This window comes from Myodes glareolus, chromosome 27 (assembly GCF_982192425.1).
Source record: "Myodes glareolus chromosome 27, mMyoGla1.1, whole genome shotgun sequence".
Lineage (NCBI taxonomy): Eukaryota > Metazoa > Chordata > Mammalia > Rodentia > Cricetidae > Myodes > Myodes glareolus.
The window spans coordinates 5527118-5553421 of record NC_142052.1 but is presented as its reverse complement, the minus strand read 5'-3'; the positions used below and the strand labels follow the sequence as shown (position 1 = coordinate 5553421).

General features: G+C 39.3%; 1 protein-coding gene and 1 long non-coding RNA gene across 4 annotated transcripts in view; one reads left to right on the top strand and one right to left on the bottom strand.

The window, feature by feature from the left end:
- Nucleotides 1-2575: 2575 nt before the first annotated feature.
- On the bottom strand, nucleotides 2576-6902 carry LOC148117586 (uncharacterized). The gene is made up of 4 exons (XR_015736881.1): nucleotides 6475-6902; nucleotides 4930-5863; nucleotides 3204-3253; nucleotides 2576-2806 (listed from the first exon to the last, which is right to left on the bottom strand). It is a non-coding gene; the product is annotated as an uncharacterized LOC148117586 (long non-coding RNA).
- A 103-nt stretch (nucleotides 6903-7005) lies between these two features.
- Sema3c (semaphorin 3C) overlaps nucleotides 7006-26304 on the top strand; it is a 150574-nt gene continuing 131275 nt past the window's right edge. The window contains exons 1-3 of one of the 3 annotated variants that reach the window (XM_087902475.1): nucleotides 7006-7323; nucleotides 7418-7628; nucleotides 9265-9405. In XM_087902475.1, coding sequence (XP_087758601.1) covers nucleotides 9303-9405 — 103 coding nt within the window. In that variant the 5' untranslated portion in view covers nucleotides 7006-7323; nucleotides 7418-7628; nucleotides 9265-9302. Of the gene's footprint in view, nucleotides 7324-7417; nucleotides 7663-9264; nucleotides 9406-26304 lie in introns of all 3 variants that reach the window. The other 2 variants (XM_087902476.1, XM_087902474.1) reach the window with 2 other exon arrangements.

Below are 26304 nucleotides of genomic sequence, written 5' to 3'. Positions count from 1 at the left end.
AGTACAGGCCTGTGATAGAATAGAATAGAGCTAGGTGGGGAAAACTAAATGGAATTCTGGGAGAAAGGAGGCAGAGTCTTGGAGAAGGCATGGCTTCCCACAGGAGCCAGATGCAGGAACTTTACTCATTAAGCCACAGTGACATGGTGGTGATACACAGATTAATGGAGATGGGTTGATTTAAGATATAAGTTAGCCAGAAATACGCTTAAGCTACCAGCCAAACACTATTGGAAGGAATGTGGTTTCTGTGTGATTATTTGGGGGCTAAGCAGCCGAGAACAAAAATGCGACTTCCTACAACAGGGTTTGCGTAAGGGCGGTTCAGAGATAGAGGGAAGAACATGCATAAAGTCATGGAACTGTGATGAGGTATGATGTAATCAAAACCTGAAATGAGAGACACTTGATGCAGCTGCAGTTTCAGGGTACCAGGGAAAGAGTGAGCGAGAGGGACGAAGAACAACGGAAGAACAGGGGGTGTAAAGGGCTATATGAGCAATCACCTTTCAGTGGGTGATCACAAGCGTTAGGTAACCCTGTTGACCTGCGCAGATTGGGCAGACTGGAACTTGTGGTTTTAAATCAGTCTTTCCTTGACAGCAATAAACTTAGGCCTGAATGGGCCATGCAAGCCTAGCCTGTTTCTGGATTGCAATTCAGTGTATCTTCTCCGCCAACAAATTAGACGTTTGCAAAGAACACAGTGTATTTATGTAACTATGAACAGATTGAATGGATGATGAAATCATTTATTTTATTCTTGTGTGGTCTTTTACCTGAGGACCATCTTACTGATTTTCTCTCCCGTTCTAAATTTGTTTCATACATTTCTAGCTGTGCATTTGACACGTCTGTTTAAGGTATTCTAACAGATCCAAATGGAGTAAGTCACTGATTTGTCTCTCAAGATGTCTTCTTTGCTGACAAAGATACACTGTATTTGTTAGTCTAGCCTGAGAGTATGACATGAGGGCCTGCTTGTCAGGGTTTCTGTCCTGCCCAGTTCCTACAGCCTGTAGCCCCAGAGAAAATCACACAGAGGTTTCCATAAGATTATAAACTGATTGGCTCATTAGCTTAGACTTCTTACTAGTTCTTGTAGCTTATATTAACCCATTATTCTTATCTATGTTAGCAACATGGCTCAGTACCTTTTTCAGTGAGGCAGCTCACATCCTGCTTCTTTGGTGGTCTGGGCAGGATTGGGAGGAATGGGCTTCCTCCTTCCTAGAATTCTCCTGTTCTCATCTCACTGCCCCTACTTCTTGTGTGGTTGACCTGCCTATACTTCCTGCCTGGCCAATCAGCATTTATTTAAAACATGATTGACAGAATACAGACAATTATCCCCCACCATGAGAGACAACAGGATAAGTATGTAAACTAAGCAGACATTCTCCAAAATATTAATAGGCTAAGTGCAAATAAAGTCCCCCAATCTATTTACTGTATTTTTCATTAAATACAGGCACCATCAAAGTTGAAAGCAGGAAGCATGCTAAGTTTGGTACAGAACAACAGAAATCATTCTGGGGACCAGGTAGAGGACTAGCGTAAGTCTCTGCAGTAGATCTCTTTTTGCAGAGTGCACGTTCTTACATCTTCTTGTTATGTCTGTTCTGGAGACTAAAAGTGATAGTTGCACATGTCTACATGAATGTCATCTGAATTCCAGATCCTTAAGCTTTGCGACTAATACTTCATACAAAAGTAGACCAATTAAATAGGCAATGCTTCAGACTTTCCCAGCTTCCTGCAGTCACCACTCTGTCCAGTGAAAATAGCTTTGCGAGAATCATATGCCATTCATTATAAGAATGTGCCTGCCAGGGTAAAAGGGTTGTTTATGCAACTTAATCCTTCTTGCTAGTCAACCGTCCAAAGTTCAAGAAGAGTAGGAAATTAGTAAATTCTGAGGATTTCATGGACAAGCCTTTGGAGCATGTTGGTGGGCTATCCATTGGACTCATTTAGCTGTAACTAAGGGTTCAGCTTTTACTTCCCCTGCTGTCCTTATTTCTTAGTCTCATTCCTCACACCTGACACTCAGCCACACTTCCCTGCACCCCACACCCATAGCTACTCAAGGGAAGTCCATATGGGAAAGGCTGAGGTAAAAGCTTTCGTTACAATAGTTCCATAAAAAGCAGTTGCTTTCTTCAAAAGTCTAAGACCCTGGTTTTGCATGCATATCTTTAAGGAAGAAATTTTATTCATAGACACATGTCACTGCAATTGTATTACTCAATCCCAGATGACACCCAAAGTCCAGTCTCACTAGGTTTATGCCTGGAAGATGCCATAAGGACAAAGAGTTCATACTTCACCCTGTGATGAAAGTGTGAATGCTTGCAACATTCTTTAACCGCTGCTGTAATGCACACATGACATTTTTGCAAAAAAGAAAAAAGCTAACAGTCATACTACTGACATTCTTTCTCATTCTACGTTACACGTGAAATACTCTAATACATAAACATTGTAGGCAGCAGACTGTCGCTGTGCTACACATACACACACTGACCGCACTGAACACTTTTAATGGTGTGAGAAAAACACTGAAAACCTGGGATTGATAATTTTAGTTACTATTTATTTACTTGTTGTGCTGGAGACTGAATCCGGAGCCTTTAGGCAAGCACTCTACCACTGAACCCTCTCCCCTGCCCCTAAAAGTTTCACATATTCGTATATTTTGTTTCAAATTATAATGTCAGCAATACATGTTTTCTTTCTGCTGAGTCTTTTCCAATCTGCCATTGATTCTTCTTCTTCCTCCTCTTTCTCCTTCTTGCCTCAGATCCTGAAATTAGAAACCAGAGATTCTAACACAAGAAAAAAATTGACAGCCAGGGCTACACAGAGAAACCCTGTCTCGAAAACAAACAAACAAACAAACAAAACAAAACAGCAACAACAACAAAAAAGGAAGAAAGGAGGGAAGGAAGGGAGGGAGGGAGGGACGGAGGGAGGAAGGAAGGAAGAAAGGAAGAAAGGAAGGAAGGAAGGAAGGAAGGAAGAAAGAAAGAAAGAAAGAAAGAAAGAAAGAAAGAAAGAAAGAAAGAAAGAAAAGGAGAGAGAAAGGGAGAGAGAAAGTGGATTGAGAGAAAGGTGTGGCTACACTCTTCCTGTTTTGTGAAAGTCAGAAATGATTTGGATAGCGGGAATACAAAGCCCCTCAGATAGTGATTCCAACATACCAATTTCTAGGGCAGACTTCTTTGATGGGCCTGGTGTCAGAACTGCTGACCTAAACCAAGGAAAGAAATACACATTGGACGCGCAGGCTTCCTAAAGATAATGGTCTTCAGGGCTTCAAATTGGAGCCGTCTTCTCCCACGATATTTTAAAGTGAAAATTGTAGGGAATTAATGCCCTCTAAATTCACTTGGGTGTGGCTCCTGCATGTCCATTCATTGACTGCTTTTGCCCAACAGATTCTAAAATTAGTTAATGTTATTTCCCATCTGTAAGGAAAAAGTCAAGATAATGGCCTAAAACAGTGGTTCTCACCTGGGCATGCCTTGTCAAAGTGTTTCAGGCTCCTGAGCAGACTAGGGAAAATTTCTGAGACAGTTGATGTGACTCCAGGCATTTTATTTTATTGTTTCATGTTCAGGTGAGCCTGGGCACTAATTATGTCCTTGGTCTTGAACTTTCCTTGGCTAATGCCTATCAACATTTTATGACTCACTTAGAGGTGTGGCTAAACTGCAAATGTCCCAGGGCTGAGTAAATACCATTAAATCTCAGAAGCACATTGCAAACCATTTACCCGGGCCTGATAAAAAGGCTCTTGGTGCAAGTTTCTCCGGCTGTTAATACATCTAAGCATTGTTCCACTCAGGAGTAGGTGTGAAAGACAGAACTAATTCTTTGGGATTTTGTAAACCTAGTTTTGAACTAAACTCCCTGCTCAATCACTGTTTAACACTCATTCATCTTGTGGATTGTCTTGATACCTTGAATCTTAAAGATAAAATTCTACTTTACATGAGTTTGTGTATTAATTGATTCAAAAAGCTCCGCAGTTCTCAACTGATTATTCAATCATTTTTCCAGTGAGTCAATTTGCACCAACACACATTTGCACCAACACACATTTGCACCAACACACATTTGCACCAACACACATTTGCACTAACACACATTTGTGCTAACACACATTTGCAGTAAAACACATCTGCACCAATACGCATTTGCACTAACACACATTTGAAGATACTGATTTAGTGCTTGTTTCTATCTGCATGAGAGCAACTGAATAAAGTGCAACTGTGATCACAGCATAGTATTTATTTCTGATTGCTTTTTAATATGGGTAGATGTTTCTGGATTGTCTCCATGTTTTATAAACCTTGGTCAAGGAGCTGCTCAAATTTGTATTACATTTATGTTCTAAAAGATAGTTTAATCCTTTTCTATATTGATTTTTGAAAAGTAATACATCTATTAAATAGAAGCTTTTCTCAACACATTTTCATATAAATTTGAAGATAATTATTGGAATAATAATATTTTTGACTCTTGAATTCAATTTTTCAGTGTGTAAAGAGATATACTTAAATAATTTAATTATATTGTCAAATTATAGTTGTATTTACTGTGTAGCGGTATGACTTTTGAATATAATAAGGCTCAATTACGAAATATAATTTAATATTTGGAATGAAATGTTAGAAAATTATTCTCTTATCAATATCATGTCCACAGAATTCAGGTATTAGCTATGCTCACCACACTGGGCTATTGAATTGAAAGCAAACGTCAAACAATTCATCTGACTTGATCGATTTCCATCACCTCCCAGTCTCTGTGGCCGGCCACCTTTCTCATTTCTGATCCTCTGAGAAAATCCTCTCCATTTTCACAGATGAATAAATACATAGAATATTTGTCCTTTTGCTTTAGACCTATTTCACTCACCCTCCAAATCCAACGATGTTTGTGTAAAAGACTTTTCCTCTTCAGGAAGTCTGGGGAGAGTGTACAGTGGAGTCTGTGATGTGGTGTTCCGAATCCACACGCGTTATCTTGGGAGGTTCAGGGTGTCTATGACTGACACCTGTCACTGGTGCTGACGCATGGGAGTGCCGACATGTAGGCTTCCCGACCTCAGATATGTCAGGTCACTATTCAGACTGGGATTTCTGGTAATCCAACTTTAAATTCCTATTATTTTTTATAATGATTGCACTAATTTAGCTATTTCCTAAGTGTGCACCCTGACGTGAAAGTTTTTCCTTCTGTCTTCTTGGTATTAGCCTTCAGCTGGGAAAGGATATCTCTGAAGACTTTGCATTTGGAGCCTGTTCTGGTATATAGTGGCCTATTATTTGTATTTTAATAAATACATCTTGCCTGAAAAGCAGAGGCAAAGCTAAAGCCACTGGAGGTCAGGTAATGGTGACACACACCTTTAATTGCAGGGTTTGAGAGACAGAGGCAGGTGATTTCTCTGAGTTCAAGGCTACCCTGGGCTACACAAGATCAATGTAGAAACAAATCCAGGTGTTGGTGGCTCACACCTTTAATCCCAGTGGTAGGGAGTCACCAGTCTTTAATCCCAGCACTAGAGGGAATGTTAAATGGGAGGAGAGGGTCTTAGGCTGCTCAGTTTGCAGTCACCCAGCCTTGGTTTAGGTAAGACTTCTCTAGTGACTTGACTGCTTTGCTTTTCTAGTTTTCAAGTTGAGCCCCAATTTCTGTCTCTGGGTTTTTATTATTCGTTCTACACTTCTACACCGGCATCTCTTGCCCATTTATATATGTTTCTTTGAGGAAATCTCCTCAGGACCCTGGTCCAGTGGATACAGAGATAGCACACCTCCAAGTGCAGACCACCAAAGAGAAGCGAATCCTGCAACGGCAAAAAAGAACTCACATGATAAACCTCTTTTACTTAATTTCCGTATCTCTCCAGTTTACAGTGGAAACCAGACATTCCTAGCTCCTGGACATTAGAAGTGGTATCTAGGTAGACCCAAGAAGACATTCTCGTCAACGCGCACCCTGACAAAGACTCCTTCCTAAGCCCTACTGAGCAGAGATTCTCTGTTGTAATCTTCGAGGTGTTTTCCCGTGACAGTTTTGGTAAGAATTTAAGGACTCTACTTCACTTTAGGTACACAGCAAATTGCACTGGAGGTTCCCGCAGACAGTGACACCTACTGGGCTGAGCCTCACAGTGACTTCTAAGCAAGCTGTGTTCGCTCTCCACGGAGCAAGTCTTTTCTTTTGATGTTCAATCGTTTAATTCAGTGTGCTCAGGAGAAGTAATCCCTCTCCCCGCCCCCATCAAAGTCAGTTTCACAGGAGCTTTCCTGAAAGCAGACTGGAAATAACTCGCTGGTCTGTAGATTTACGAACCCTAGGGCCGGCACGATCGAAGCCAGTATTCTTAAAAACAACACAAAAGCAAAACAAAGACAGACACCAGCCAACCAGAAAAAGAAACATGAACTCTCTTACAACTATGTTTTTGGGAGTGTCCGGGAGAGCAAGGTGCTGGAAATAATTCAGAGTCGAAAGGTCAGCATAGTTACTGTCTTCGGGACATTAGGGAAACGCAATAGGAAACAATACTCATAAAAGGTTACACTCCGGAGAGAAGGGAGTAGGTTTCTCTCCTCTGGCTTAAGGAATGTTGCTACAGGGTGAAGACAAGATCCGTGCCCTTTTCAAACGGTAACTCTTTGCCTTAAAAGGATGCAGGGATCCTTCATCTGGCAAAATACTGCTTAGCACTTGGATATTTACAGCCTAGCTAAGCCTGCATACTTGCCACGAGCCGCGTGGACCCGAGCGTCAGAGTGCGCCCCGCTAGCGTTCCTTGCGAAAGGCAGGACAGCCTGGCAGAGTCTAGCCTGCAGCAACGCCTTCCCGCGCAGAGCCAGCCTGTGCTCCGCCCTCCCTCCCGGCTCCCTGCCACCGGCGGCCGGGCGCTCCCTGGGTGGGGCGGCGGCCGGAGCAGATGCGACGGGCCACGCGGGGCCGCTGCTGCAGCCGGCTGGGCGGTGCGCCCGGGCAGCCTCAGCCGCGCGCCGCGTCGCTGTAATCGGACACCCAGCGCTCGCCCCCGGCGCCCGGCCACTTGCCATTCACTCCGAGGTGCGGAGTTGAGCGACGTGGAGGAAAAGGGCTCCGGGTGCCGCGGCTCTCCCGCCCGGGATTCTTCTACAAAGAAACTCAGCATCAGGCAGCAAGAAACCAGCCCTCGGGACTCTTAAGTCACTGAAGGTCTTCTGGCGGAAGGACCTGGGGGACTGGGACGCAGGCTGGAACAAGTGGCTGACTTCTCGTGGATCTCTTCCCACCTCGGTAAGCCGGACTCAGGTTTTCAGTCTTGTTCCTTTAGCGAAAACCGAACTTTTCTGGGTCTGTGTACTGACTTTTTTTCATCGCTGTGCTCAAGTCTGGGCATTTTCTTAGGAGCCCACGCGGCTTGGGAGGAAAGCGCTCTGGAGCTGAGCCTGGCTGGAGGTTGTGGCACCTGCCAAGAGTTTAACTTGGGTGTTCCAACGCCTTCTAAGGACAAAAATCGGTGGAAATGGCATAAAATTGTCCTTCTGGTCTCATATCTGCTGGTAGGAGAGGACCAAGCACCAGCAAGCACATTTAACTGTGTGAGTTAAAGGAACCAAGTTATAAAGCACTTAGGTGGGTAGATGGAAAGAGACATTCAGCATTCTTGCCCATCGGTAGGTGGGATTGAAACCAGGTTGTTCTGTTAGATAGATCAACTCTACCTGATCTACCAAGCCATCTAGACAGTATTATGCTTTGCAGTTTATGGAGTATGTCTTCCCTAGGGGACACATATCAAATTATATACCGGTAATAGCAATATGTAAAAAGGTACGCGTTTCTAACCTGACTAATCGACAGACTAAGGCTGGACATATTAATAGTACTCTCCTCCCCCTGGCTTTACCTACTAAGTCAACAAGTCCCGGGGGAAAACTGCTAAGGGAAAGTCACCCAGAAAAATCAATTTCCTTCTGAGTTAATTTAGGGATGGCAGGGTGAAGAGGTTGTGGAAGCAGGAAGAAGCTGTGTCTTTTGAAAATTACCAATACAAACATCTCTAGGGGTTCCTCCGTCTGTGCGGCAGAGGCATAGAGTTTCACGACTAACTCTTGCAACATATGGGCCACCAATGAGGCCAGCTTAGATACTTGTTGGAGACGGCATACTCGGTTGAATTGTCCTTTTCCTTGTGCATCTATGAAAAGAGCCAGAGCCGTTTCGATTTTTAACTGCACTTCCTTATTGAATAGAATCAATAACCTAGTTTCCATTTAAAAAGCCATATAACATGAGATCTGTAAAGATGCACTTCCAGATTAAACGTGCTTGTCATTTTACTGTGCAATAACACTAGAGGAGAAGTAATGGGTTTCTTTCATGAGCCTGAGCTCACTGGCATGGTGAGGCCAGTGGGGGCACATGGAGGTTTACTCTAGCAGTGCCTGGTCTCTCTTTGTGTTTAGACATTAGTTAATAGCTTATATTAATTTTATAGGTACAATTTCCAGCAAGAATATTGTCTCTTTGATTTATTGTTTGGGACTTTGACAGCCCACTCTCTGGCTGATTTATGTAAAATATGCATTGGTGGATATGAGACTCCCGTGGATTACTCACCACTAGGTCATTGGTTTAAATTTGGCATGCGTCCATGGTTACCTCATCTGCATCATTTAACCACTGCCTGGTCATCCGAATGCATTGGCAGATAAGTGAATGGAAGTGATTTACTAATCCGGGACACAGGCGCACAGGTAGATTTATGTATGGAAACACTTTTTCAGAGACAATTAATCCAGAAAAGTTAATGAGCATGGGATGAGTGGGTACCCATGAATGGGAATGAGGTCTGTCTCCACTACTGTATTTATTAGGGAGAGTTTTTTTTTTAATTCATCAATGCTCAATCATTAAAATGGAACTGATCTTAGAGAGCTCCGCTATTGGGTTTCTTTGGAGGAATCAATTAAGTTCTCCCCTTGATGCTTTGTTCTGCTTTGATGTCAGCGTTAGTTTTGTTCGGAAGATAGAGCAATTTGTTGTTGCAAAGATTGTGCATAGATAAATCCCAATGCTTCCATTGAGAAGCAAAGTCATAGCACCTCCTACTGCTTGCTGGCTGTAGACCTGAAGCTGTGTTTCCCAAAGTCACTGCACTGGCTATGTTTCTGTCTTTCTGGTTTGCCAGAAAGTGAAGTGACATTTCACAAATCTCTCATCTCTCTTTTAAAGGTATTTTCCCTTGGACATTAATTTTCAAATCAGAAGAAATGGCATTCCGGGCGATTTGCATGTTGGTTGGAGTATTTATTTGTTCTGCTTCTGTCAGAGGATCTTCCCAGCCCCAAGCAAGAGTTTATTTAACATTTGATGGTAAGAAATTTGATCAAACTTATGAAAAATGTTTTTAAGGTCTTGTTTTTTTCTTTCTTATCTGAGTGAAAAATTAGCATATTGAAGAAAATGCAATATCCTTGTTTAGTTCTGAAAGTGTTATAGACAACTTTTTGAATGGCATGATTATTTATGAACAATTAATGATTGCACTGGAGGGAATGTTGATGAAAATGCTTGGTGTGTTTGCTACCATTTTTCCCTTAAGTTTCTTCTGGGTTGGGTGTATATTCCTGGGAGATAAAAAAGAGCTCTGTGTCAGCTGACTGTGCTGGGGAGCATCTTGTTCATGCCAAACTTCAGGATTAGAAAGGGCTACATGGCTTTAGTCACTATAACAACTCCAGTAAGTTCCAGTATTTTCCCCCAATTTCCAAAGTATTTCCCGTGGTTGATATGTTTTTCTAATAAAGTACAAATGACCTAAAACTATTAAGGACAATTCATTGTTTATTATTGTATAAAGTATGGTTTTCTCACGCTTAGAGATGTTATGGTTTCAAATTTTGATTTATATAAAGTGCCATCAGGTCCTCGGAGGGTGTGGCTATCAAATGTGTCCATGAGACTAATGTATACTGCTCACATCACTGCTAGGTGAGTGGCTGGGTCAGTCATGCAACCCTTATTACAGGACAGATGAAATAAAGGCATCATCTTGCTTCAGGACCATTTGTGTGCGTATTATGTTTCGAATTTTTACATGAACTCTGGCGACAAGTGCTTGTTACTTTTGATAATGAATGTACTCTAAGACATTCGCGTAGGAATTGAAACTAGTACATTGGTTAACACTTATCTGCCCTTCCTTTCTCTTTAAGTGCTTTCCCCAAGGATACCATAAACACTGAAGAAGCCATGCTTAGAGGTTATTAAGTGTGAGCTTCTAATTGTGCCCTTAACCTTTGGGCCTGGTATTTCCCCTTAAAACCATAGCCATGCTGCTTAGAGGTGAAAAATTAGGGGGCGAGTAGATACAGTGACTGCTCTGAAATGCTTCTCCTTCTCTTAAATTACAAAAGTGTTTGAAGGTTGCTCTCACTTTGTCTCCCGAATTAAGAATATTAAATCAGAACAAGAAAGAAAAATGAACAAAAGTAAACCTTTAGGAAAGTTTTTTTTTTTTTTTTGGTACTGTGTAAGGAAGTGAAGTGGCCCCATAGACCAGATATCTAAGTCTAGCCCGTTCTGTTGCCTCAATATGAACCCAGATTTTCTACATTAATGCTTCCAACAAGTGGTTAGTTACTTAGGATAATTCAGTAAACCTATCTTTGAGAGGACATTTGAAATTTATGTTTTCCCAAAGAAGTCCCGTCTTTTAGCACTAAGTGTCAGTACTATGGAGGAAAGCGGTTGTTGAGCCTGTAGAGTGGAAGTTATAGACTTTTATAGTACTCTGTGTCTAGTGCTTAAATGTTCTCAAATCAAAACAGATCCACAAAGAACAGACTGCCCTCATGTGTGAATTATGTAGACTGTGACGTGATAAAATAATCTCCCGATCGATAGTTCCTGACATTTGTTCTTCCCACAATTCCTAGTACCCAGCCGTTAGAATATGATTCATCACAGAGCCATCTCTGTAACTCCAATGCTGAATTACTAAGGTGCACCCACATGAATAATTTATAATAAATTCTTAATTTTTAAGTTAATAATTAGACATTTCTACAAAAGAGTATCATATATTAGTCAATATTATTATGAAAAATTAAATGAGAAAAAGTAGTTAAAAATATTTTTCAATAATTAATTCAAGATCATATCATTAAGGTATTTTATCATTTGCCTGTTTAACATGGATAAATTTCTTATTATTTAAAATTTCCAGAACAGGTTGCTACGTTTCCTCCAGAACTTTATTTTTCTGTACTTTTTGGGACATTGCCTAAGTCTGTGGTTTAAGAGGCCTTGGAACCCACTGTGTAGCCCAGGCTAGCCTTGAAGTTCTGACAGTTCTCCTGTTGTAACCTTTTGAATATTGTGATTTCAGCCTTGAGTTACCACCTCAACCTAAAAAATTTATTCTTAACTTCTAAATAAAAAGCTGTGCACAGGGTTTCTGGAAACATGATTGCGTATTTGTTTAAACAAGATCCGGGACTTATTTTATTTTCAAATTTGGGCCGTTTCTGAGCCTAGAATGGGAATTTGAAGGCATTGGGGGGAATTCTTATTGCATCGGAGGTCAGTTGCTTCCCGGGTCTCATGTCTCTGCCTCTGCCTGCCTCTCCTTAGTACCTTGCCTGCTTGTTCTTTTGTCTTGAAGCCTCCCTCACTGAATCGGGGTCTCCCTCTGTCTCTTTATGTGTAGAACGTTATTAAAGCTGTTCAGACTTGTCTTACGTGAAGTCCAAGTAAACAGCGCTGTCAGTGCAAAGGTGTGTGAAAAAGAAGAACCTTTGCCTCCCACATTCCACCCCCAATGGGGTGAAAGCATTCGGGAAACAGCGAAACAGCGATTTATCTTTCCACGCTGATCTAGTACAAGGTCAAGCAGGTGGCGGTCAACTCTCCCTGGGAATGTTCCTCAGATGATATTAGGGAGTCACATTCCTGAATTTTTCATATTATAAATTGGAGACTGCTATTGGATATTTTGCAAGTTTTATCATTCTTATTTTATCCCAAATAGTTTTCAAACAAATAGAGAGTTTGTATCGATGCTATTTGGATTAAGTATTTTCTGCCTTAAAGTCAGTAGATGTACAGACTCAGATGTCAATGCACTATTTACCTTGATTTTTTTCCACATAAAAAACTGGAATCTATAAGGGTTGTAAAGAAACATATGGGTAACTATGTACAAGGAGAAAGACATGTTTTATTTGCTCGTATACTAGGCAAAGCCTTTTTGAAAAGTTTCGTTTTCCCCACAGATATTGTAGCATATACTATTTCATGTACTGCCTTTCAGGATCAGGAATCAGTGCTCTGTGATTGGATAAAATAAGTCAGTGGTCTGTCCAAGTTTACTAAAATGTTTCTGCACTTCAGAAAATGTTAGCAATATTGAATCTATATGAAATCCAATTGTGGTATTAAACACTTTAAATATTGCTTCTCTTTTAAAATGTAAAAAATTCTTAAAGATAGTATTTCCCACTCCCAAGGTCCCCACGCTCCCAACTTTATGCAGGGGATCTTGTCTTTTGCTTCTTCCCATGTAGATTAGATCTATGTATGTCTCTCTTATGTCTCACTGCTGTCTAGGTTCTCTGGGATTGTGATTCATGGGCTGGTTTTCTTTGCTTTTTTAGCTGACTGCTCAGATTGTGACTGTTAAATATTCTGCTTACTGAAATAGACTTATTCATCAAACATTCTTTTTCTTTTTCCTAATTCTGTGGGGTCTGTAGTAATTTCTCTATTTCATTTCTGAGACCAGCATTGTGTATCTACCCTTTATATCTTAGTCATTCTTATTAGTGAATCATCTAAACTTAGCAAGCTCTTAAATACTCATATTTTTTCATCCCCCCTGCTTTCTGTTATATATCCATTAACTTATGTATTAAAATTCTGTTACCTAATTTAGTTTTGCTTGATGTTCAATAAATTTTTCCACTGGAAAGTTACTTGAATGAAAGCTTAGTTAATGAGTTTTAGCCCTTTTTCTAATAATATAATTATTCATGCTATAGATTTTCCTGTACTTCCTTTCTGGTTGTCCTGCCTATACTTCCTGCCTGGCTACTGGCCTATAAGCATTTTTTAAAAATGTAATTAGCAGAATACAGACCACTGTCCCACACCAAAAATGTAAAAGCATGAGGACATATATTTAAATAGGTGTATAGGTAAATAAGTGTATAGGTAAATAGGTGTATAGGTGAATAGGCATATGTGGCTAAAGGGTTATCATAGTGAGAACTAGATTTTCCTAGGATAAAGACTATCTAGTTTTATATTTTTGATCCATAACTATGATTCTTTTGCAGGACCTTAGTTTCCCTAATCACTTAAAGATAACTGGGACCAAATGGTCTCCTTATTCTTTTTAACATTCTGAAATGAAATTTATGTTTAGTTTCTATATTATGAAGTTCGGTGGGTTTTTTTGTCTGGTTTTGTTTTCTGTTTGAGGAAGTCAATAATAACTAGCAATGTCTTCAAGAATATTTTATATATAGGAGCTTGATTGAGAGGAAGAAAAAAGTAAATGGTATTAAAAAATCCATCTGCTTTGCTTGTTTGATATTTTCTAAGTGTAGTATATTGGGAAGCTATTTTATTCCTTAATCCAGATGTTATAAATACCCTCTCAGACAAAGATAGCACATATTTTATTACTTAATCCAGATGTTATAAATACCCTGTCGGACAAAGATGGTATACACTTTATGAGCGCTCTGGAAATTAAATGAATTATGTTTTTTGAGTACAGTCTGTAATGTATATGTTTTAATACTTGAGTGCTTGTGTGATAATTAGCACTTGTAAATTTCTTTAATTTGGAAATGTGCCATCCTAACATCATTTAACATCACATAACATCATTTATTTTATGATGGCCTATTTTCTACTTGCCCTAGAGCAGCAGTTCTCAACCTTGCTGATGCAATGACCCTGTAATACAGCTCCTTCTTCACATTGTGGTGACCCTAACCACAAAGTTATTTTCATTGTTACTTCATAACTGTAATTTTGCTACTGTTATGAATTGTAATACAAGTTTCTATGTTTTCTGATGGTCTTGGGCAACCCCTGTGACCCACAGGATGAGAACCACTGCTCTAGAAACTGACATTCCTGGTTACTTCATACATTTTGAATTAAAATGAGTTTTGATATCTCTCCACTCTCCACTTCCTTAGATATAATAACCTCCTTAAAAATGAAAAATCCCACACAGAATGCAGCAGATTCTCACTTATCTGTCACTCTAGCAGAACAGAAGTAGCACAGAGAGCTTTATCACTTTGTAGACACCGTGGACTCATTGCTTGAAACACAGCTAGGTACTGATGTTTGAAAAATCTATCAATTCCGATCTTCTCTGACTCTAAAATGCCTTTCTATTCCAAATATTAAACTTTTATATGAGTATTTCCTATTAATTCCCCAAATTCATCCTAATTCTATTTCTTTCAGAATAGACCTTTGGCCTGTGACTTTTTCAATAATAGAAAAGTATTATCTATTCTTGGGCCTGTATGGGATCCTGGTTGGTGGTCTTGACTGAATTCACATAAGCATCTCTGGAAGTGTTCAAAATTATATGTACATACTGTCTCCAAGTCTTTACTCCTTTTAAGATTCTTTTAAAAATCTATTTTTTTTTTTTTTTTTGTGATGAGTTTGGACTTAATGAGACTGTGATGTCATTGGTTTCCTGCTCTGGTTGTCGTGGCGCCGTGTATGGCTTGAAATGTTCTGGACTAGCTAATGGTGACAGGGAACCCCCAGAAAAAGAGCATGTAGGATTGCTTCCATTCCCCGACATCATGATGGTTTCAGTTATATCTATTAAGATTGTTCCTAAAGAAAAATATGAGTAAATTTGCATAAATGTCAAGCATTTGTTAGCTACGTATTTATACGCGTGCATGTTTGTGTATCTTGTGAAACAGGTTTTAAAGTTCTAGTTTTCTTTCATGCCAAAGGTGAGCAGGTTGAAATTCAGAAACATTTGGCCTTGGAAAAACTCGAGTGTATAGAAATAAAAAGGGATCTAGCTTTAGCTTTTCACTGAATTGAGAATAAAGAGTGTTATATGAGTTTAGGAGGATATGTATTATTGTTATAAAATAACAAGCAATGAGGAGCTGTGTTTTATGACTGAGTGATAGGTGGGTAGCTCATCAGAGACAATCTGTGACTAAAGAGATGATTTTGCCTGGCGTGGTGGTGCACACCTTTAGTCCTAGCTCCCGCAGACCTGTGGGAATTCAAGGCCAGATCTAAAACATAAATCCTAGACCAGTCAGGGCTAGATGGTGATGCCCTGTCTTGAAAAATTTATAAGAAAAGTAAATTATTCATATGGAGGTTTTTCTCTTCTAAAACATGACAATTATCAAATGGTCCCTGAAAATAATACTAAGTGTGACTTATCTCTTTTGTTTCATGTATTCTTATGTCTAGAAAACAATATCCCAAGCTAAGTAGAATAAAATGAAGGTGATCTCCCTATGTCATGGGAGCCTCTCAGTCTGATGATCGTCTCATTCAACACCATGAAGTTTGGCTCTCTTTTCCCATTTTATTTTGGCTTAACATTCATAGCTATCAAGGTACTAATGGAAAATTCATGGTAGAGAAGTTAGCTACAGAGTCTGCAATTAATTGTTGGCCTGGGCTCACCAGAATAGTAAAGACAGCCTACTGTCTTTACTGGAAGACTGCTTTCAATCTTTAACCACGGGTTATATTTAACCTCAGAAGGAAAATGACACTTATGGTATTACAATTCCCTGAGGATTTTTAGGTTCACATAGTGGTCTTTGCTAAAACTGACCACTGGGTGTGAATGGGATTGTCTTAAATGCATAGAAGTGTTGAATGGCAAGTTCCATGTTGGGAAGCAGGAGTATCAAGAATAGGAACTAAGCTGGCATAGCCATGTCTGTTTTACCTTTACTTTGTCTTTCCTTTTGCCTTTTTTTCCCCCCACTGCTGAATATTCAACCACAAGCTGTGAAAGTCTTCAGGCCATGGAGAGTATGCAAATGAGAGAATTTCATTTCAGATTAACAAAGACAAAACCTCTTTTATCTTGTGATATCTGCCTAGTTTGACAAGCACCTCAGTTAATTAAGCAGCACATTAGAAGAACCCCCGAGAATTAGTAAGCCACAAGCAAAACGTTGAATTGTTATTGGATAATAACCTGAAAATAATGAATTAGTTCTTTATGAACTCTACTAACATTGACATTAGTAGGCACAGTTGTGGAAAACAGATCGCCTTGTGGTTACCCCACGAGATACAAGTGCAGCCTGTTGTTCCCGGTTTCTCCATTCATCTGAAGAATGCTCACTGCAGATGAGATCAATCTTTTGAAGTCTTTAATTCTCATGAAAGCCAGGCAACTGCGGAGCCCCTGAAGGCTCCTTACAGTGGTCTAAGTAACATGCCACTTAAGGATTTGCTCACCTGCGTTTCTTAATGAACCCAAACTCAACCAGGGGCCCAGTGCAAATAAAAAGCCTTTCACTCTTTCTTTTAACATCATTGATAAATGCAAGTGTGGTCAGATGTTGCTAAAACAGAGCATTGAGTCGGGCAACTCTAGGATTTAATGTAAAATAGCAAGCTGAAAACAATTAAAACATTAGGAGAAAAGAGGAAAGGCAGGTTTCCCTTGTGCACTACCGCAGGACCTGGCAAACCCACATAAAGTCCACTCTCATCCATAAACTTGAATTGGAGAACAGAAACTTTAGTTCAGGTATTGCAAAAAGAACGTGAAAAATAGGAGAACTTAAGTTATTTCTACGACATACTATTTATATAGTCTCAGAAATCCATAGAAAGAATTTGCCAATCTGTGTGCTACTCTTTGAAAAAATAATTATTATTCTTTATGGGTTACCTTGGATTCTACTAAATTTTGTTCTGATACCAAAATTTGAGGTTATGATATTATTTCAGTATAAATGTACAAGATGCATGGAAAAGAGAACGAGGGAATATCCTAGTGCAAAAGGTAAACTTATGATCATGATTCCTATGTGCTCCAATCAAACATTCTCAGGAGAAAATTTATCATGGTTCATGGATTTACCAAAGACACACATATCTATATATCTGTTTTCTATATACCTATTTTAATTAGTTTGGACTCTTTGTCTTAGAAAATGATATGAATGATGGAGGGAAATTCATTTTAAATTTGTTCTTTGGAAGTGCTGTTTTGGTCTTCTTCCCATATTTGTGCAAACATAGTTTATAAAACCTTTATTTGAAATTTTGACAAAGAAAATATATGGAGAGGTGTAAACTTTTGTACCTGTCCTTCTAAGATATATAATGCTCTTTTGTCTTTTAGGTTTATAAAGTATGTTTAGTAATTTTTATTTATTTTATAAGAACTGTCACTATCATGGACTATATGGCAGGGACCATCTATCCTGTACAGTTCGTGCTCCTTTGTGGAACTCTAAAAACAAGAAATAGGTAACCACTATTTCTTGCCTCAAATCGTAGGTGAGGAAATGAACTGGCTTGATGCCCCAACCATATGAGGTGGGAATATTAAAATGCAAGCTGTTATGTTGAACTTCAGAGCTGAAACCACTTTCATGAACACGTGTAGAATTAGTTTTCGGACTTACAAAGTTAATGACCATATTCCGCAAGAAGGCATTTCATAAACTCAGTCTCTCACGTCTCGGCAGAGACTATCACGGTGGACTCTGAGGCTGATAAGTAGGAGGGGACAGTGGGACCAAAGGGTCACGTGATGAGAACGAAAGCCCACGTGCTCTACACAGCGTGGTGGGCAACCACAGATCACAATAACCTGTTGGGTGACTCATAAAGAATTTGAGAGGAGGTATTTGAAGTGTTCCAATACAAAGAAGTGACGGGCCAGCGGGAGAGGTCAGTGAAAAGCATGCAACTTTCATCTGTAGTACCAAGTCCAATGACTCCACACTTGAAAAAAAAAATGACAAAAATATCTAGAAAAACCACTTGAAGAGATGCAGATGCTGCCTTCTCCAGTCATTGCATGCTATAACCATGCATAAAATTATTATGCTGTACTCCATGAGTATGTACAATTCTTTGTGTAGGTCTAAAAATATTCTAAAAATAAAAAGGAAACCAAAATAAAAAAGGGGGTGAGGTGGGGGGATGTTTCACTATTCCTGTAAATGGCGATCCCCCATAACAAATCTGAGGAGAAGTTCTCGAGAGCAGAGATGTTTGGTTTCTGTAGTGAGATTTGATACCATGGTTGTTGCCGGAGGCTGAGCTCAGGTGAGAGCACACCATGGGAGAACATTCCGTTTAGTCTTGTCATTTCTCCTGCACAGTGATCAAGGAATGTATCCATAGGATCATGTACCCTGTGCTTTCTCTAAAGACAGTGATTCGCGTCTTCTTTCTCACAGCCCTGCAGTGTTGCCTAAATGCAGAACCACAATTCACTCAGCTTTTCCATTTCTTCAGCCTCTTTTATATAATAAAGTCCCCCAAAACTATGCTTTTGGTGTGAATTCTATTACTATTAATAAAGATTAAATATAAAGCATTGGAAAGACTGCTTCAATCTCTGAGACGATTCTGACACTTCTTTCCTTTCTGTATTTTCATATCTGAATTCAGGATTGCTTTGCTTGTTGAAGGAAACACATTTAAAAGAGAAGAAAAGAAAGGTGAGACTCTTGCTAGCATACAGTCTGAGTTGGCAAGAAAGTCCCAGGACAGGCAGAGCCCAGGGGTTAGCTAGGCTATTTTAGGCCAGGAAGCAATGTGCTGAGCTGTAAAAATGGCAAGTCATCTCTGCTCATCCAAGGGCCAGGCATCTCCAGAGCCATTCTTCAAGCCTCTCTTCTCATCCAGCAGGAATTTACTGCCGTCGAGGCTCAAGGTTAATACTTTTGCTTCGCAGAGTGCATCTTCCTTTTTGAAGAATTTCATGTTATCTCATGTGTTACAGAATTTCTCAGGACAGAGGCCCTAGGAGACTGAGTCTTCACCCACCTCCCACAGCCTGGCGATGGCTCTGGCGGCTCTATAGAACAGGGAAGCATAAGAGCAGGATTGCTAATGAGCAGCTCTGTGTCAAACCAGAAACACTCTCCAAATCAGAGCACGAAACCCAAGAAACATCAGGCCATGAATATGAATATTAGCAAACTTAAATCATAATATTTTCTCTAAAGTATATATAATAGTTAGCTTCAACATGCCTTAAATTTTATTAGATTTAATTATCTTAAAAATTTTAATTGGGTCTTGGTTTTAACAATATTTAAGGCAGTTATACAACAGATTTTTATCTTATTTATCTAATTTATTTATTTACAGTACTAAAATCAAATCCAGAGACTCCAATGTACTGGACAAACATTCCAAAACAGAAACTATACACCTATATACCCAGGCAAATAACAGACTTCCATTAATTTTCCATAACAAATATATTGGTCATAGAAAGTACTCAGGTCTGATACTGGTCAGTTATCATATTCATCACTTTAAAAGAGCAATCATCCTTTAAATTTGACATATGGTTTTTAATTATTTGAATTTTTTGAAATAATGGTATACCATCTTTCCATTTCCTTTCCTCCTACCAATCCCTCCCAAATATCCCTCCTTGATCTTTTTCAAATTCATGACCTTTTTCTTTTTATTTATTGTTTTAACATCCTCCACACACTGTGTATATATGTATGTATATATCTGTAGACTCTTTAGTACATGTTCAGTCTGTATAATGTTGTGTAGTCCTCAATCTTACACATGCTAATGACTTATGTTTATATTCTGTAATTCGTGAAAATTAAGTAGCGTATTTCTCTTGCCTCTTGCCTTTTCCATGTTGCTGCTCTTGTAATCAAGTTAACTTGATGTGTTATATGCATCAGAATTCAGTTTCCCTATCTTCAGTCCCTACATTATTCTACTCTACATGTTAAATGCATCTTCTGTCCTGATTTGAAATGATGCTAGTAAAAGTGCTAAATCTTATTGCCTTATTTGAATTTAATATGAACTGGCAGTTGAGGTACTTGATAATAGAAGTATTTTTAAAAAAGGCTACCTAACTAGTAACTTAAAGTGTTCTTTTGTGAATGTTGCTCTTATAATCAGTTTTGTATAATGAGTGCAGTAGCCAAGACCAAGTCTCTAGTCTTTCTTTATATAGACAGATCAAAGAAGTTAAAGGGATATAGTTTTATGGAAGACAATATCTATTATCTAAGAGGAAAAGCAGAATGTTGACCTATCAGAATATTTGACTTGATATCAGATTAAGCATGATAACCAAGCTCCTGCCAGATTCATTCATGAAACAACTCTCCTCAGATCAAATCTATACTTTCTAAGAAGTAAATGAACCTGGACAACTGATCTGTATCTGAATATAAGTGTATTTTACAAGAATAGTTCCAGTAAAATCACATTTCAGTTTAAGACCAAATAACATAGTATTGGTATGGGAGCTGGCTTACAAGGTAAAAAACTAACTTACTGTCAAAGCTGACACTCAATACCTTGAATCTTTTCTCTCTCTCTCTTCCCCTCCCTCCCTCTCTCCCTCTTGTTCCCTCCCTCCTTCCCTCCCTCTCCTTCCCTTCCTCCCTCCCTCCCTTCTCCCTCTCTCTCTCTCTCTCTCTCTCTCTCTCTGTGTGTGTGTGTGTGCATGTGTGTACCTACATATGTAAGTGCAATCTACTCAATCTGTACAATGTTACTTGTACGTATGTCTTCACGGCTGATCATTTGGTATTGGAAAACCAATCAGTGTGCTCTGAACTGGGAAATCCTATGTCTCCTTCTCTCATCATTCCTTAGTTGCCTGCAGTTGTTTGTCTAGGACTGATGTCTCAAAATTTCCCATTCCACGATTCCCAAGACTATTCAGTCATCCGTCTTCAGGTATTGTTTAGGCAACTGTGTTGGTAAGACTTCATGGGTATAGCTTCTGATATTCCTAGGAGAGACAATATCGCAACAAATTTTTGAACTGAATAACTCTTAATGATGAAACGTATGTTAAAGCCTCGGCCTATTCATTTTAATTTGGGGTGGTGAATATTGTAAGGTCTGCTTATAACTCTTCCAGGTGCTTAGATGGATACTAGGCACACTAAGCCCAAGAAGGGGAGGAATGACAAAACTTAATCTTTAATGTGAAAAGAATTATTGGATGATTTAATTTGTGTCAGTGGGCAACCAGACACCTCACTATTCTCTGAGCACAGTCATTATGTATCTATATCTAAAAGCTGTAGAATATAATGGGGGAGAAATTGGAGTCGCATTGCCATTTTACAGGATTGTGAGTTTAAAAATAGCCATTCTTTATAGAAGCAGTCTCTCTGGCCACAAGCGCTTCCAACCTTGTTGATCCTTCCAGCCAGATTGTCGCTCTATAAATATAAGCGTATGAGCTCTTTTCCCTTACCCTGAGCAGCAATACTAGGAACATTTCAGGAGACCAGAACTTTACGCTGCAATAAAACAATGAATGTATTTATCATCACCAAAAGAGCATTTTGAATTTTATTAGAAGGAACCAATTAAGATGTTATTTTCAAGCAAAGAGCTTGGCATGGCTTCAGAAAATTACTTTGCAGAGTCAGGCAGGGGCTTAGCTGGCATTGAGAGCCAACCTTGCTTGGAGTTTTGACAGCATTAATGCACATGCCACTGGGCTTTTATTCTTTAAGCTGATTCTCTTAAAAGCCATGCTTCCTGCCACTGTTCTGCATAATTGCCCCCATTCCAGGTTCCATTAGACCAGCAAACCTGCTGCCACGAGAGTGGTGGCCTCCATGTGAAAATCTAATTATGCAAAGACTTTTCCAAGGCCGTCTATGAAGGTCCATAATATAGCTATTTTTTACATTTTGATATATGAAACAGAATAAACAAATAATTAATTTTTGCCATTTTTGTATCCCTTGTTACTTGCCTAATTATCTTGACTGCAATGGTGTAAGGGCTTTTCTGTTAAAGAAGGAAGCATGCCCTTGGTGGCTTTGTTTGGGCACATGGAACTGGTCTCCGTGACTTGGCTCAGATTTGAGGCTAATGTGCATGATTTCTTTCTTCCCTCTGACTATGTCTGTAAGGTCTGTGTCATCTGTAGAGCTGCTTATCTCTACGTTTGCTTCTTACAAACGTTCTCACAACCCACCTTTGTTTCCTTCATCTTATAGCTACTCACCTCCTCAGTATTCTAACATGAGCTTGGTGCGCTCTGTGTGAATAATTACTTACAAATACATTAGCCATCAAACTCTTCATTTTCAGTGTCAGGCCTGCGAGGATGGCACAGTGGGTAAAGAGTTTGCCATCCAGGCGTTAGGAATGGAGTTAGCTTTCCTACCACCCATGTGAATGCTATATAGGTGAAAGGGCCAGACTGTGATTGCAGCATTCGGGTGACAGAGACCAGGGATGTCTTCCAGTAGCTAGCTAGCCAGACTAGACAACCTACTCTGCTGGAGACCCACATTCGTTATATAACGTGGAGAGTGATGGAGAACAAGAGCTGGCATCAGTCCCTGACCTACACAAACACCATCCGTACATTGGTTTGCATGTGCAACTGGACATACATCTGCTCCTATACATACATACTTGGGCACATATACCTGCCAAACTTGTAAAAAAAAAAAAGCAAAATTTAAAGTGCAATATATAATTACTCATGTAATGGTGGATCTCCTGACACTGGCTTTGCTGGGGCTTTTGTTTATGGGTTTATGGGAATTCACCCAATGTGAGAAAAAGACCATCATACTGATCATAGTATTATCTCCAGAAAGGCAAAACCACAGGCCCCGGGCTCTGGGCTACTCAGTAGGAATGGAGTTAGAGAAAGCTATGTGTTAAGATGTGCTATTTACTCACATTTGGAAATCCAATCCGCTGCCAAGTGACATTTCAGTGAAATTACTTCTGCCATGACTGGTTTCCAAATTTCCTAGTCAATATATGCAGCTAAGACAGAATTTAAAACACTTTCTAGTACTGCTTCTGAAGAATAAAAAGGATATTAGAATTTTGATAACGGAAGGTAACTTTGCTGGAATTCACTGCACAGACATTTTCAAGGTGTGTGTTTGTATTCAGCCACACCCATCCAGATCTCATTCGCTTCAGGCTGGAAGTTGGAAAATATAATTAGAATAGATTGCCGAAAATTTAAAGATCAATATGAGAACAAAAGTTGAGATCTTTTATGAGGAACTGCATGTCTGTCTGTCTTATTATTTCTTTCCTACGCATTCACCCACATACTCTTTGTGGAGATGGTCTAGTAATGCAAGTAGTTCTGCAGGTATGCAGGAACATACCCTAAGCAATGCCTTGTTCTGCGTCTGTATACACAAAGAAGCAACAAAGCACGTGGCCCATCTTCGGGGACTTCCCATTACAGTTTATTGTTTGGTTTTTACCTCCAAATTTCTACCACTGCCTGTAGTGTAAAAGGAGCAGCGGGCTGCGTTCCCACCTGGATCCCAGCTAGCTTACCCCAAAATAATTACATGGAAACTGTATTCATTTAAACACTGTCTGGCCCATTATCTGTAACCTCTTATTGGCTAACTCTTACATATCGATCTAACCCATTTCTAATAATCTGTGTAGCACCATGAGGTGGTGGCTTACCGGGAGGATTCTAACCGGCCGCTGTCTTGGAGAGGAGAGTCATGGCGACTGCCTCACTGCCTTCTTCCTCCCAGCATTCTGTTCTGTCTACTCCACCCACCTAAGGGCTGGCCTATCAAAAAGACCAAGGCAGTCTCTTTATTAACCAATGAAAGTAACAATAGACAGATGACCCTCCTCCATCACTGTAGCTTTGGTTATAATGGCTGTAAGGTTCTTCCTTGACCAGAAGGTTGATCCCTGGTTGCAAAGTTGATTCTGGATGTCCAGGTTGTTTAAAATCTTAAGCAGGTCCATTGAAAGTATCTACCAATGTGAGTGATCTTCCACTCTCCTTTTCCATAGCTCAGCCCCTCCTCCCTTTCCTAAACTAGCCATGCTTGTGGATTGAATCAAAAAGAGCATCTGGTCATTTGCCTGTTGTTTTTGCTTTTGTTTTTATCTTGTTTTGTTTTTTCCTCATGAGAACTGAGAATCTGATTCAGGGCCTGTGCTTGCTAGGCAAGCTCTCTACCACTCAGCCAAATGGCTAACCCCTGTCTGCTCATTTTAATATAGAATGCTGCACAACCATACAACTTTCCTCAGCACCCTTCAGAGTAAGAGAATGACTCGGGGAGGAACTTACTTTTAATATCAGGCACCCAAAATAAATTTATCAAAATGAATTGAAATATCTTTCATGCTTGGTAACTAATCCTGTGCCCAGAGGTCAGTAGCGCCTTCTGTGGACTTCATTCCCGTCAGTACTTCACCATCACTATAAGAAAATATGATTTGGACTTAGGGGAAAATTAGAATATGATCTGGAAAATCATCTGTAATTATGAATTTTAAAAATGACAGGTTTAAACTGTAACTTAGAACAGCGATTTCCAGCCATATATAGAGATTGTGGTCACTTAGAGTCTGTTAAAAATCCTCATGTCAGGAATCCCCTCAGAATAACTGGCGATATGTTGCCATTGTAAAAAGTCTAGCAGTCGTGAGCTCCCTCTTTTTCTCTCTCTCCTCCCTCATCTTCCATCCCTATCTGGTACCCATTCCCCTGTCACCTTTGCACCATGGGAAGAGGCAGTACCTTTTTGTTATTTAATAATCACCCAGGCTTAGTTATTGTGCTATGCCAGCATGAAATTGCTCAGAGAGTTTGGAAGGATGACGGTAGCATATCACATCTTATCCTGGCTTTTCTTACAGGGTCATAAAGTGACAGCAATTCCAAAGTCTGTCCTAATATGCCCTTAGTCTTCTTAGTAGACCATCTTGACTTAAGTCTTAAAACGTAATCATTTCACTGATGATTCTACTGCCTTAGGTCACTTATTTAATACCACTACTGCCGTGGATGCAGTATTGTTCCCGGAATAATAGTCCAGATTTCTACTTTAGTAGATTCTGTACTGTAGAATGGAAAATAAGTGTCCATATATTTTTGAGAGTTTGGTCTGGGGTTCTATTTAAAAAACAAAACAAAACAAAAAAACTTCACTGGAAAAAAAGATTCCCCTCACTATTATAATTATACATAATTTTTCTATGTTGTTAAGATGCCGTTACTGCATGTACTTGGTGAAGAATCAACAATGTTGAAGCTATGTGTAGAAGAATGCAGAAATGGTTAAGAATAGAGAGTTTATAGCTGTTTGTATGAACCATTTGCTATGTGGACCTTTTCAAAAGCATGTTTCATAAAATTTGATGAGAAATTAATTTATTTCTATATAGATAAATTTAGGTGTCTTCATTAGCTTATGAAACCTACCTCTATACTTTGAAAAAAGAGTTATGAAGTGGTAATTACTTACTCGGTATAATAGGCATAATAGAATAGGTTCAGGTTCATTTAAAGCAGTCTAGCCAACAGCTCCATACAAACTGGGTAGTTGAGCCTCTGACAATGTCAGCGTTCACTGTGGCAAATTCATCATCCTGCACTTTTGAACAAGATAAAGTTAAGCTTACGTATATTTTCTCAAGAGCTTATATCATTCTTGAGTATTATATCATAAAAATGAACAAATATATAATGTTTCTAATTATAAAGATATATAAATTGAGTACTTAATAGTGTCCAACATCTCTGAGGGAGAAAGTCAGCTGCAGCTCACTGCACATTATATGCAGTATAGGTGGGAGAAGACAACCATTTTTTAATGCTGTTATCCTTCTATTCTATTAAATTTACTAAATTTTATTAAATTTACAGCAGGTGATATTCAGGGACCCTATATTTTTTGAGATTACAGTCACATCAAACAATCTTGTTTCCAAGATTCCTTCGATGAATTCCTTGCTAGAAGAAATAGTTAATTAAACAATGTATGCTTTGTGTTTAAAAGACACTCCTTTACAGGAGCCTTTACACAGTCTGTAGACAATGAGAAGCAACTGACAAATAAATGCTTAAGACATATCTAGGAATAAAATGTCAATATCCAGCTTGGTAAACTTTAACAATGACGATGTGAGGTGAATAACTATACCCACCTTGATGGAGCACAGGGAAATTAAATTTCTCAGCTGAAGGTGCTCTGAACAATAGTAAAAATAGCCATATTAATAAACTGC